This window comes from Sinocyclocheilus grahami, unplaced genomic scaffold (genome assembly GCF_001515645.1).
Source record: "Sinocyclocheilus grahami isolate Dianchi unplaced genomic scaffold, SAMN03320097.WGS_v1.1 scaffold11.1, whole genome shotgun sequence".
NCBI classification, from domain to species: domain Eukaryota; kingdom Metazoa; phylum Chordata; class Actinopteri; order Cypriniformes; family Cyprinidae; genus Sinocyclocheilus; species Sinocyclocheilus grahami.
In genome coordinates this window covers 1,127,510-1,142,164 of record NW_015505190.1, presented here as the reverse complement: position 1 = coordinate 1,142,164, position 14,655 = coordinate 1,127,510, and the positions used below count along the sequence as shown (strand labels likewise).

General features: G+C 38.9%; 1 protein-coding gene across 1 annotated transcript in view; it reads left to right on the top strand.

Moving 5' to 3' along the window:
- The window catches only part of LOC107596174 (meprin A subunit beta-like), an 18,475-nt gene that overhangs the window by 1,048 nt on the left and 2,772 nt on the right, over positions 1-14,655 (top strand). The window contains exons 2-10 of the mRNA XM_016286852.1: positions 3,718-3,758; positions 3,852-3,918; positions 4,020-4,140; positions 5,298-5,476; positions 5,662-5,880; positions 6,083-6,238; positions 6,431-6,655; positions 6,786-6,964; positions 8,795-9,017. Of these exons, the coding sequence (XP_016142338.1) occupies positions 3,718-3,758; positions 3,852-3,918; positions 4,020-4,140; positions 5,298-5,476; positions 5,662-5,880; positions 6,083-6,238; positions 6,431-6,655; positions 6,786-6,964; positions 8,795-9,017 (1,410 nt within the window). The remainder of the gene's footprint in view (positions 1-3,717; positions 3,759-3,851; positions 3,919-4,019; positions 4,141-5,297; positions 5,477-5,661; positions 5,881-6,082; positions 6,239-6,430; positions 6,656-6,785; positions 6,965-8,794; positions 9,018-14,655) is intronic.

Below are 14,655 nucleotides of genomic sequence, written 5' to 3'. Positions count from 1 at the left end.
TGATGGAAAAAATATTGACTTTGATGTAAGGGTTACCTCCTGTGTATTCTTTGAAGTTGACATTTTATGTGTAATTTTCCATTTAAGTTATTTTTTATTTTAATTTATTTATGATTTATTTATTTAAGAAAATGGAAAAAAAGAAAAGACGTTTAACTTTTTATTTATTTGTTTTTGTTCTGTTTATATTTCATTTTTATTATTCTTTATATATTTATTGTTTTGTATTCTGGTTGTGTATGTAATTTATTGCTATGACTGTATCCCCTGTGAATGTTACATCTTCAATAAAATAAAATAAAAATAAAAAATAAGGAATCAGTAGCAGAAACTCAAAACAAAAAAAAGCCACTGCACAAAACAAATCCCAGCCGGGTCCGTCACTTTTTTGGGTCCCCTTGAAACATTTCCGTTGTAGTCAGTGCTATTTGCAGCGCGTTCCTTCATTTGCGTGTGTTGTGAGGATTTGCAGCGTTTCTTCATTTGCATGTGTTGTGAGGATTTGCAGCAGTGTGTTGTCAAACTGATGAAGATGTTTTCTTAATTTGCTGGTGTTTTTTCAATTTGCATGTGTTTTCTTAAGTTGCAGCGCGTTGAGGCCACCGTATATTATCATGTCATAAACGTTACCAACGCTGTCAAAAACAGTAGCATTTAACACTAGTCCACACAGATCTGTAGGACAAATAGGTTACAGAATTAAATTAAATACGCAAAAACTAGCCATGAAGAAGTCTATGCCATGTCATTCAGTATAGTTAAATTTTCACAAATCATGCTATAAACTTCCATAAGAGCTCTAGACAAAGTTATTGTAGTTATGTATTGTTGCAATAGACAACTGATAAAATTTTCCACCCTTAAATATAGTAAAGTATTAACAAATTTTGATGTAATAAATAGCGTATGATTTAAATCATCCCTCCCAAACAGAGAAAAATCTTTCAGAAACATGCAGAGTCTACATGTCTGTCTCCTTTAAAGTGTTTATAGTGTATATAATGTGTTGTATTTGTAGGGGTTATTATAACACAATTCTTTAACACAAACCCCTATCATCCCCCCCCCATCATTGTTTTTTTAAGATGAACTTTAACTTAAGTATCAGATTTTTAGAACCCTGTCATGCACGAAACTCTGCAAAAACCAGTGGGTGGAAAAATGAGTTCTGACACGTGAACGGCCCCTTAGGCTGCATGATAAAAATCTGTACTGCTGTAACTTCCTGACAAGATGTACAATGATTTACTTTTATTACTATTATCTATTATTATTATTTTATTTATTTATTATTATTATATATTTTTTTGTTTAGTTTGTTTGTTTTTACTTTAGGGAGTTGGTCAGGTCTATCAAAATCTTGATGATAATACTGTGATATGATTATAAACAATAAAGTCGCTTTAATAAAAAACAATAAGCTAAAAATAACTGCAAATCTCTGCAGTTAAAATATATCTGTAGTCAATATACGATACAAAAATGTGCTAATTGAAAAACTCAGTTTGGTAAATATGGGTTGCTTTTGCTAATCAATATGTTATTAAAAATGTTAAACCTTAATATCAGACTAGATGTGTTCTCTGTTCTCTGTGTCTTATTTTTTTCTGCATGGGCGCACAGTATAAGGAAGTGTAATAGAACTGTACTGTCCACATATTTAAATGACTTGTCAAACTTCAAGAGAATCTCACTTGGTGTTTACTTGCCAAGCTGGGTGATCAAGCAGTTTTTCATTATAACTTCAGCCATTGATGATTGAAAACTGGTATGTATCCCCCTTTTATGCTAGAGTTTTAAATCACATATTCTGATGGCCTGTTTTAAATTTAACTGAGATATTATTTTAAAATGATTAAACACCTAAAAATGTCTTAGTGTATCCATTTGCTTGTGAATTTTAATGTAAGTGATAACCGTCAGTCATCAAATGTGTTCATTTCCAGTGAAAATGCATGTATGTGCTTTTCTTCTGCTGAGCTCAGCTTTGGCTCTTTGTCTTGCATCACCTATGGTAAGTGCGACAGTTGACAGAGTTTGTTATAGTACATTGTACGGGTGATGTACAGTTGTTGATGTTCAAATATGTTTTTCTTGATGTCTAATTATTGTGTTCTCAGCCCCCACCAGATATAGTTGGTACGTACAGCACAGTCATAGATATTGATTTGTTGTAAAGTTACTGTAATATGTCTCCAGTGTGCAGTGTAACATATCCTGTTTTGATCACTTCCAGAAGATGTAATGCTCTTTTATCAATTTACTTTCTAGCTGTTTCACTAAAATTATGTTTTTGTCTAAATTTTTCTAAAATTAATGTTTTTTTTAATTCACCTCTCTGTCTTTTTCTTTTCTTCATTACAAATTTCCTCATTGGCACTACAGAGGAATGGAAGGACATTCCAGATATAAACAAAGGTAAAACCAATATTTTATCTTAAGAAATCAAGTATGTTTATATAAGTCAACGTATATCTATTTGTTTGTTTAAAGGGGTCATATGACACGATTTAAAGTTTTCTTTTCTCTTTGAAGTGTTACAAGCTCTTAAAGCATAAAGAAGATCTGTAAAGTTGCAAAGACTAAAGTCTCAAATCCAAAGAGATATTCTTTATAAAAGTTAAGAGTCAACCACGCCTACCTAAAATGGATCATTCTAACACGCCCCCACATGTCTATGTCACGATGTGGGAAGATTTGCATAACACCGCCCAAATGTTCACGCAAAGAAAGAAGGCGTAACTTTTATTCTCGCTGTAGTATTGTTGCTGCCTCCATGTCGTGAAGACGCTGTGTGTTTCGTTGTGAAAGCGAAACTACTTTGTTTGGCCTTCCAAAAGAGGACAATATCTGCTTCGTCATGCCTAGAGCTGATCCGTGCTGGTCGCTGCGGAAATACATCAACTACGAGCTGTGGATCGCCAGATCGACGAAGCGGAGTCCAGCCCGGGGTCTTCACATGTGGTTGCCGCAAGCCCGCCGGCCGCGCCGTTCTTAAGCCCGCCTGCCTCCGCTCACTCTAGCCCGCCGTGTGTTTCGTCGTGAAAGCGAAACTGCTTTGTTTGGTCTTCCAAAAGAGGACACGACTAGAAATCTGTGGTTAAGTTGTATTTACAACACTGTTCCAGAACAGTTCAACCCAAATATTCAGATGTGTCCAGCGCATTTTATGGAGGACTGTTTCCTGATCCTGGAAGAGTAGACTACAATGCCAGCTTTTCTGACACACAGACTATGTTTTTTATATTTAAAGGATTTGCCACTGATGATTCAAACGCGAGTTTTGAGCAGTGTCGAGTAGCACTTGTTGTTTGTCATTTCTCCGATCACAAATGCAGACATGGTTTTATGTTTATGCGGCGCGATGCAACGCGTAAAAAGACAGTATAAGTCATTATAATTGTAATTATGTCCCCACTGGATGCAACAAATGCCTCGTTTATAAAGGGTTTTAATGTTTTTGTCTGCTTTTCAGACCGATGAGCTTTGTAAAAATGTACGCGTTTCAGAAAGGCGGGGCATAGAGGAGAAACAATAATGTACAGTATGTGAAAAATAATGTGTTTTTTTAACCTTAAACCGCATAAACACATTTCATTACACAAATACACAAAATAATGTTCTTTTTAGCAACATCATATGACCCCTTTAAACATAATTTTTACTCATGTTTTTGTAAGCAAATGTACTGCGAACTGAACAGTTTTGTGATATTAGGTTTAAATCTCAGAGAAGGAGACATCATGATGGTGAGTTCTGTTTGTTGTTTATTGTATAAATAAAATACTGGATAATTCAGTAGATCTGTAGTTCTCTCAGGAGACTTAAAACAATCTGTTTTAAAGCCTAAGCAAAAGAGCGCCATTCTTGGGAACCGGTGGGATATTTCCGTCCCCTATGAGCTGAGTGTGAATCTCAGTAAGAAAACATGGATTTCACACTTACAGTTTAACAAATGAAATTTTAATATTTTAATTAGCATTTCTATTGTTTTAGATTATTTTTGATTGTGGTTATAGGTGTGAACTATAAAGGAGTCATTTGGAGAGCCTTTGAGCAGTTCAGACTGAAATCATGTATTGACTTTAAGCCCAGAGCAGCAGAAGACATTTCATATGTCTCTCTGGAGAGTCATAACGGGTACAGTATGGTTCCAGTTAGTAATCAACAATATTAATAATACATAGTAATATGCACTATATAGCCTAAACTATGCTGTACTTATGGTGGCCCAGTAGTGCACAACACAAATTGCCACAACACAACGCATAGGACTAATTTGATTGTGTTGTGCTAATTTCGCTGTGTTGGTAATTGTTTCTCTTGTGTTGTGCTTATTTTGTTGTGTTATGGCTTGTTTCTGTTGTGTTGCAACTTGTTTCCATTGTGTTGTGCTTATTTTGTTGTGTTGTGGCTTGTTTCTGTTGTGTTGCAACTTGTTTACGTTGTGTTGCGGCTTGATTCCATTGTGTTGTGCTAATTTCGCTGCATGTGTTGTGGCTTGTTTCCATTGTGCTGCAAGAAAATTAACCATGGTTTTATTGTAGTAGAAGTGTAGCAACCATGGTTTTTGGCGTATTGATTATTATTTGTATAACAGTTTGACTACAAATTCCATGGTTAAACTATGGTTACGTTAGCAAAACCATGGTTAATTTGTGGTTACCATGGTTTAACTACAGTAACCAAGTTTTTTTTTTCCCTAGTAAAACCATGGTTAATTTTTGTAAAGTGTTTCTGTTGTGTTGTGGCTTGTTTCCGTTGTGTTGTGCTGATTTTGTTGTGTTGCAGCTTGTTTCCATTGTGTTGTACTAATTTAATTGTTTTGCGACTTGTTTCTGTTGTATTGTGCTAATCTCGATGTGTTGTGGCTTGTTTCCGTTGTGTTGTCCTAATTTCATTGTGTTGCAGCTTGTTTCCATTGTGTTGTGAAGATTTCATTGTGTTGTGCACTAATGGGTCTCGTATGTACTGAATGTATAGTGTACAACATTTAAATGAATAAACTCCCAGTCAAAAGTCTGGGCACACTGGACTATTTCTTGTAAAGGCGTTTGCCAAATATAATATTTTGACAATTACAATAGACAGACAACAAAATATTAAAGAAAAGAAGATATTAACATTTAACATTGTTTGGTCACTAGGTGCTGTGTATAATTCTTCCATTTGTGTTATTTGACAGCTCTTGGTTACTTTTTTTGTTGTTGCGTAAAACAATTTGAATTGTAGTGTTGTTAACATTACACATCAATGTAACTGTGTTATGTGAATGTGTTCTCTCAATTGTTTTTCAGGTGTTGGTCATATGTCGGTCGTACATTTGCTGGCGCTCAGGCTCTTTCCATTGGAGATGGTTGTGGAACAAAAGCCATTGTTGAGCATGAGTTTCTCCATGCACTGGGATTTTGGCATGAGCAGTCAAGATATGATAGAGATGATTATGTGACCATTAACTTTGAAAACATCATTACAGGTTGCCCTGTATTTTTTTTACTATTATAATTTTGTTTTTAAATTTAATTGTCTTTATGAAAAAATGTGAAATAGTCCATTAATTACTTACATACTGAATGCAGTGCCCATTTAACTAATCAGCACTTAAATAACCCATTCCTTATGAAAAAGCACATCAATAATTCCATCAGTCTTTATTTTCAGGTCAGGAGCACAATTTCAATAAATACAGTGAGAACCAGACCACCACCCAAGACACCCAGTATGACTACTACTCTGTGATGCATTATGATAAAAATGCCTTCAGCAATGGTAATGGATCCACAATCATTACCAAGCGTCCTGAGTTCCAAGATGTGATTGGTCAACGCCTGGACTTGAGTGAATATGATGTGATTGAACTCAACAAACTCTATAAATGCAGTGAGTATTTCCCACATTGTTTTCATGTGTGGCTTTTGTTGTTTTTATAGTTTTTTTTATGTGAATTCTATATAAGATTAAATTACTGCTGTTGGTTTTTGTTAAATTTCTTAGCAGGAATGTCTGATGCAAGGGAGACCATAGAAATGTTATGAATATAAGTTGTAATGATTTGATTTTGCCTCAAATATTTGCATTACAGATTCGTCCATCTCTTTCCTTGATCACTGTAGTTTTGATGATGAATCTCTGTGTCAGATGAGTGTCTGTTCTGCTGGTGATTATGGCTGGCAGAGAATGAAGTCAGTGAGTGGCATCAATGTGACTGACCACACATACTTGGGCAAAGAACAAAATGGTGAGATCTGTTACAGTCTGTCTGAGAATGTGGAGTTTCTTTTTTGACAGTGTGTGCTTATTCACAGAAAGAAACTTTAGGATGGAAGATAAACTATTTTTAATGCCCAAAAAGTAATGCATCACTTCCAACCACAGTTGCAGTCACTATACCATCCAGTTCTGCACAATACATCTGTTTTAATGTCTGCAGGGACGTCTTTCTTCATGCACTTCAGCACTGAGGGCAGAAATGAGGGAGATGCAGCCAAAATGGAAAGCAAGACAATGACCCCTAAAAGAGACTGCAAAGTCCAGTGCCTGCAGTTCTACTACTATCACAGTGGCCATGAGTCTGACCAGCTAAACATCTGGATCCGAGAATATCAGAATGAAGCAGACAGCAGAGGAACTCTCAGACTTATGGATCAGATCACAGGCCAGTCTCTGTCCTGGTTTAAATACTGTGTAGATTTAAATAATAATAGTAACAACACATGTAGACCTATATCTATATTTCAAGCTGGTCTTCAAATATTCTACATTACTGACAGTTTCATTTCTTGCAGAACCCCCTGGCAATTACTGGAAGCTGCATCATGTGCCACTAAATGCAAATAAAACCTTCCAAGTTGTGTTTGAAGCCCGTAAAGGAGCTGGAAACTCCAGTGGAGGATTTTCACTGGATGATATCAATATTTCAGAGACTGAGTGTCCCCACACATGGCAAATAAGAGACTTTGAGAAGGTTTTGAACAACAGTGTGTTTGGCACTTGGATGTACAGTCTGTTGTATTACTCCAGTGATGGTTATCGCTTTCAGGCTGGTTTAAGTGTGTATCAGAATTACCTTTCAATATATGTTCGTCTGGTATCTGGTGTATATGATAACCAGCTGCAGTGGCCTTGTCCATGGAGACAAATAACCTTCCAGATGCTTGACCAGAATCCACACTTACAGAAGCGCATGTCCTCTGAGAAAAGTTTCACATCTGACCCTTCTTTGATTTATTCCAGTGAGAATCTGATTATTTTTCTCTCATACCATGTTTACATGCAGCATTTTAGTTTACTCAAGATCAAGGTTATGTAGCTTTGGAGGGCCTAAAAACCATATTTTGTTGTAACAGATGTCAGTGTTTGGGACAATCCTCAAAATACTGGAACTCAAGTCATCATTGGCAATGAGACCGTATATGTGGGTATTTTTTGGGGCTATAGATATGCCATAATGAAAGAGGATCTCATTAGAAGAGAGTTTATCAAGGGTGGTGACATCATATTTCTCTTCACCATGCAAGGTAGGTTTTGTGAAGTACCTTCAGAGAACTAATTTGGGCGGCTATGATATATTTCAGTTGTGCTCCATTTTCTGAACATTTATATAAATTTTGTTTACCAATCCAGATATCTCAGGGTTTCTTCAGAAGGACTCTCTACCCTGCCCTAAAGCAACAGTGAAGAACTTTAACGTTACTTCTGATTTGAGTGCCCAGCAAGGATCATGTGCTCCAAGGTAAATATCCTTTTAACCTCTCTTGTACAATCATTCAGAACACACAAAAATGTATTAATGTCTAAACTTAATGTCTATTTATGCTACAAAATGGTGGTCAGAACAAGTTCAGAGACATCTGAAAATCTGATCATCTGAATCTGTTCCCTTTTCTTGTGTTTGTGGACTCTTATTTTGAAGTGTTTCTGTTTCCTAGCTCCCTTCCTGTGTTTAGTTCCCTTGTTGCGTTTGTTACCCTGGGCGCTTCTCAGTATCCCTCCTCGTTTCCTCGCTCCTCCATCCTATGACCAGGAAACCGATCGATCTCAGCCATCTTGTAGTAGGACATCTGTTGTGGTTGCTAACCAGTTCGTGAAGTCATGCTGATGCACATGCTTCACAGTTGTACCACATTTCGTGACTGTTGCCGCTGAAGTTCATTGAGTAAACTGGCATTCTGCCGAAGCTCTGTTTGTATGTGTTTTGTTGAACGTATCATTTGGCGACAAGGATGGCTTTATCTCTACCTCCCCCTGAGCCATTTCTGCCCCACGCTGGTGAACCTGTCGTGCCGTGGGAGCGCTGGTACGTGTTGTTTCAGACGTACCAGCCGCGGGCTTGTATGATGTCCCGGAAGGGAGAAAATGCGCACTTCTCCTCCGTTGTCTCGGCGCTGAGGGATTACGGATCTTCCAGACGCTCTACGCTGCAAATACATACTCTGAAGCTGTTGCACGACTAAAAGGACATTTTCAAAAGACTCATAGTGTGCTGTTGAAACGCTTACATTTCAGACAAAGATGCCAACAATCGGGTGAGTCAGCCAGTCAGTTTGTCGCTGATTTAAAAAGCCTTGCGGAGCCATGCAAATTTGGTGCTCTCCGTGATGAATTAAATAGAGACCAACTTATTGAAAAACAAACAGCGCATGGGTCAGAGAGAGCCTGCTTATGGAAAATGATAAACTTATTTTGGATAAGGCTCTCACTCTGGAACTCCAAATCGAAGAAGCTACACGGTGTGCAGCTAAAATAGAGACTAATGCAGCTAAAACTGATGTCACCTCTGTACCTGCAAATACAGTCATGGATGAGGAGCTCCAGCCTGCAGGTGCAATCATCCAGCAAACACAGCCTCAGTCAAGTCAACAAAGATGGAGATGTGGCAACTGTGGCTCCATTCATCATGCCAACAGGTCCCCAGATTGCACAGCTATCAGCCAAAAAAAAGTGTAGACATTGTGTTAAGTTCAACCAATGTTGCAAGGTGGTGCAGATCAAAGTCCAGTTCGCAGCCTTCACCAGCAGTAATTCATACAGTTGGTCCTTACTCAGTCACTTTCTCCACATGTTGTGTGCAGCTGAAAGACTGTTGCATTTCGCTGCTTCTTGACACAGGAGCTAAAGTGTCATTGCTTAATATGGCCACCTACAAGAACATTTTCTCTGATGTTGAGTTACAACCATCACCTCTGAACAGGGCTGGACTGGGGTTAAAATTCGGGCCTGGACAAATCCAGCCTATCTGGCCCACGAGTTCGCCCATGAATGTTTTACTGGGTTACAGGGCCTTTAATTGGAGTAAATAATAATAGATATTACTGAATTCACGACAAATGCAACAAACGTAATGCATTTTTGTCACATAGAAATGCACTTGACAGTAAAGCATTGATTTTGAGCTAGAATGCAGGAAATGTATTGCTAATAAATTCTGTCATCATTTCCTCACCCTCATGTCATTCCAATGACTTAGTTTCTTCTGTAGAACACAAAAGATATTTTGTAGAATGTTACCAAACCATTTTGGTTAACCTTGATTTCTACTATATGGACAGAAATTTCTTGAATTTCTGAATTTACCTTATTTATGTTCCACAGAAGAAAGAAATTCATACAGGTTTGAAATGACATGATGTTGAGTAAATGATGACAATTTTCATTTTTGGGTGAACTATCCCTTTAAGAACTTATTTAATATTTAAGTAATAACAGTAACATTTATAATAAACACAATGTTAATAACTACAAGTTAAATTACAATGGTGCTGAATTGACAAGTCTATGTATTGGCATTTTCCAATTTACCTCGTCATGTAGTTTACATTGTCGTGGCTGTTTTCAGCCAGCATCACTACAGAACCTTTAATGTTCTCATATGTCACACGACTGTAGCGTATACACAATTCTGTGTGACATCTGAATGGATCAAGCGACTTGCGCTGTTTATCACTTTACATTGTGGCGGAAGCGCAGCGCATGTTCGTCAGCGCTGTGCGGCGACTGATGCCGCTCTACTTTTGCGTGCAACTTGCAAATGCATTATGTAGCGCCGGTTCAGTATTTGGAGTTTTTGCTTTTTGCAGTTCGCTGTAATTTAAAAACAGTGCCTAATGTGGGGGAGGTCTCATTCATTTCGGCGATCGGCCCACTACTCGACCGGCCCACCGGGAATGTCCCGGTTCTCCCGATGGCCAGTACATCCCTGCCTCTGAAGCTCTGTGGTTATTGCCAAGCCAGCATTGCAGTGACTGGAGTAGTTAAACTGCCAGTACAATATGGGCGAAAACGTCTACCAGAGTTCCCATTCTACATAACTCAGCATGGCGCTAATATCCTGGGTCTTGGCCTGTTCCTTAGCCTTGACTTTTCTCTGAATGACAACAGCGGTGCAACCATCCTTTAGGTGGACTCTCCATGGCAGACACAGTTTCCTGCTCTATTGAGTGGTTTAGGCTGCCTCTATGCTATTTCCCAAAAAACCCTGCTTAACCCAGATGTCAGGGTAAAGATGGCGCTGTTGTGTGTGGCACTATCTGCTGCTTGCTTTCTAATTTTTTAATTTTATGATTTTATATTTATCCTTCCTAATCACTGACTGTAATATGTTGCTGGTTTATGACCGTCAAACACTGTTAAATATTCGCAAGGCTATTGACTCTGCCAAGAGTGACATTGGTGCGCCTGGCCGATTTCCCCTACCTGCCCTCTCATATCTCACTGCTCACCTGTGTTGGCATTCCACCGATTTTCCCTGGAGACGACGCTGTCGGAGGAAACGCGGCAAGCGCGGTGGAGCCGCTGTTCGGCTGAAATCTCTTACACGGTCTCTGCCTATGTGTATTGGTCCCATGCCGGCCTATGAACAGCGCGTTCTTTGGTGTCCTGCGAGCACATCTTATCAGTGGCTTCGACCTGTTGTTCCACGCTTTTCGTCGGTGCCATCACGTGATCTCTCCCCCCACATTCGTCGCCGTGGATTGAATCTTTTCGACCTCTGACTGCTAAACCATTCTACACAGCCAGAGAAAGCCGCATCGCTACTTAAGGTGGCTTTGATCAACGCACAGTCAGTGGTGAACAAGACATTTATATTAAACGACTTCTTCACGTCTCACGCCCTGGATATCTTATGCATTACTGAAACTTGGATTAAACCTGGCGAGTTAAGTCCGTTCACTGAACTGTTTCCACAGGACTGTAATTTTTTTAATTCACCTCGGCTATCAGGCCGCGGTGGGGGACTAGCAGCAGTGTTTAAAAACTCTTATTTCTGCCGCTGTTTAACAACAAGCCCTCATTGCATCTTTGAAGTGCTGTTGCTTCAGCCCACATTAAATTACTCAGTGGTGTTTGCCTTGGTTTAATCGCCCGCCCCATCCAAACAAGGATTTTCTCAACAAGTTTCTGGGGATATTGTTACCAGCCATGAAAGAATCTTAATCTTGGGAGATTTTAATATCCACGTATGCTGTGACTTTAAGCCACTCTCTAAAGAGTTTCGAAGTCTCACTCATTTGATTTTGATCAGTGGGTGTCTGGCCCCACTCATATTCAGGGTCATACTTTGGACTTAATTCTATCACGTGGTTTACCTGTATTGGACATTAACATCTTAGACACAGGCATGTCGGATCATTTGCCAATCTTGTTCTCTTTACCTTTTACTGGAATTACACATAAGCAACAACCCCGATCACGGCTGACTCGTGTCTTTTCCGATTGCTCTAGTGATGATTTTACAGCTTTATATTCGGAACTACGTGCCAATCAGGACATGGACTCATGTTTAAGTTATCTAGATGCTGACGAACACTTAAACTTTTTTAATTCCACCTGTTCTAATATTTTAGATGTTGTTGCTCCTCTTAAGTTGAAAAAACATAAGCACAACTCTAGCCTTGTTTAAATGACAGTACTCGTTCTCTCAGACAGACCTGTAGAAGGGCTGAATGTAAGTGGAATAGGGATAGATTACAAGTTTCCTATGAAATCTTAAAGGACACCCTCTCTGCATTTCAGCGAGCTGCTAATGCTGCTAAGTGTAAATATCTCTCAGAGTTAATTTTATGCAACACTACTAGGCCTAAAGCCCTATTTTCAATAATTGATTCTGCTCTAAATTCCACTATTAATCATTTTCCTGACACATCTGATTCTCTTTGTTAGGATTTTGCGAGATATTTTAATGATAAGATCTCACAGATGAAGTCTCTAATGCCTTTGTCAGCCTATACACCACTTGATGTTCCTCTCTGCTGTTCTACATGGTCTTTCTTTGAGCCTATCACCTTGGACTCTCTTAATGAGATTGTCGTTTGTTTAAAACCTATTAGCTGCCCTCAGGATGTGATTCCTTTTTTAAGCTATTGGCCCTGATTTGTTGTCTGTCATCAACAAATGTCTTTTTACTGGGACCATACCCGACTGCCTTAAACATGCCTCTGTTCTGCCTCATCTTTAAAAAAACAAATTTGAATCCTAAGCTTTTGAGTAGTTAATCTCAAATTTACCTTTACTCTCAAAAAATTTAGAAAAAGTGGTTCTGAGCCTTCTTTTGCCTTTTTTGAATGATAACAATATACACAAGAAATTTCAGTCTGGTTTTAAAGCCTGTCACAACACCGAATCGGCCCTCTTAAGGCCTCACATTTGACCTGGTCGATCACAATATTCTCCTATCACGTCTAGAAGCATGTGTGGGCCTTCGGGGTACGGTGTTCTAATGGTTTCGTTCATATTTAACCAATAGGAGTTACTCTGTCTGCCTCAGGCACCATTCTTCCTCTGATAAACATTTAAGTTCTGCTGTCCCTCAGGGCTCTATTCTTGGCCCGGTACTGTTTAATCTCTACATGCTACCTTTGGGTTCTGTTTTATCTAGATATTGTGTATCTTTTCATCTGTATGCAGACGACACACAAATGTATCTGCCTATAAAGCGTGACGATAAGCTTGCCTTTAAGCCTATATTAGACTGCTTAGACGATCTGAAACTCTGGCTTGCTAGTAATTTCTTAAGTTTTAATGAGAGTAAGACTGAAATTATCTTGTTTGGTTCAAATGATCACAGCATTCATGATGTTGATCTCAATACTCTGTTACCTTACAGTACCACCTGTGTTCGGAATCTGGGGGTTTTGCTTGATAACAGTCTTAAATTTGATATTTATATGTGCATATATGTGCTGTGGTTAGGTCTTGTTTCTATCATCTTTGTCTTTTAGCAAAGGTTAAGCCCTTTTTGTCTGGTAAGAATTTTGAAAGTGTCATGCATGCATTTGTAACATCTCAACTAGACTATTGTAACTCTTTGTACATTGGTGCCTCTCAGACATGTGTCACACGCTTACAGTTAGTTCAAAATGCAGCAGCCCGGCTCCTCAAAGGGAAGCGTAAAAGTGATCACATCACACCGGTTCTGATTTCACTTCATTGGTTACCGGTCAAAAACAGAATTGATTTCAAAGTTTTGTTATTTGTTTTTAAGTCTTTGCGGAACCAGGCACCACAGTACCTATCTGAACTACTGCATTCGCCTTCACAGTCTAGATCACTTAGGTCTAGGGACTCTGATTTACTATATGTTCCTAGAACCAGACTTAAAAACAGGAGTGATCGCGCATGTGCGGTCATCGGTCCTAAGTTATGGAATAGCCTTCCAGCCTACATCAGATCCGCCCAAACCTTGTCAACTTTTAAATCCACCTTGAAAACATACCTTTTTTCTGTGGCTTTCAATATCCCTTGACTCATATTGGCATTAATATCTTTTGATTCTAGCTTTTCTCCTCTATTTTATCTTATTTCAGGCTTTTATTTATTTTTATCTTACTTTTATTATTTATTGTTTCTTAAATGCTTTGTGTCATTATTACCTGTTTCTTTTAGCCTTGTAAAGCACTTTGGTCAACACCAGTTGTTTTTAAATGTGCTATATAAATAAACTTGTATTGTATTGGACTGCCTGTAATCCAACCACTGCGACGAGTGCCTCTCGCCATGCGTGACAAGGTCATCACTGAACTGCAGGGCATGCTAGCTGCAGACCTCATTGAGCCCATTGATGCTTCCCCTTGGGTATCAAATCTTTTGATTGTACAAAAATGGTCTGGGGGCATACATCTCTGCATTGACCTTCGGGGGCGTAACAAGGCTGTGGTGCCAGACAAATACCCATTTCCGACAATTGAGGAACTCGCAACACTCTTCTATGACTCCTCAGTGTTCACAAAGCTGGATCTTAAGCAAGATTACATGCAGATACCCCTGCACGAGGACAGCAGAAACCTGACTGCATTTGTGACTCACATGGGGTTGTTCTGTATTAAGAGGATTCCTTTTGGCCTAAGTTCAGAACCTAGTTGCTTTCAGAAAATCATGGCTACTGTCCTAGCAGGGCTACCGGGTACGGCTGTGTACTTAGATGATATTGTAATACATGGAAAGAACGTGGCCATTCACGATGAATGCCTCAGATTGGTGTTCACAGCTCTGTCTAGACACAATCTGACATTGAACACAGAAAAATGCGTGTTTGCTGCCCCAGCAATAGACCTTGAGTGTCTTCAGGTGTCCAACTCAGGTATCACTAGGGCTGGGTATCGAGTTCGATACTTTTTAGGCACCGACTGAATTGCCTCGATACCATCGAGTATCGAAAAA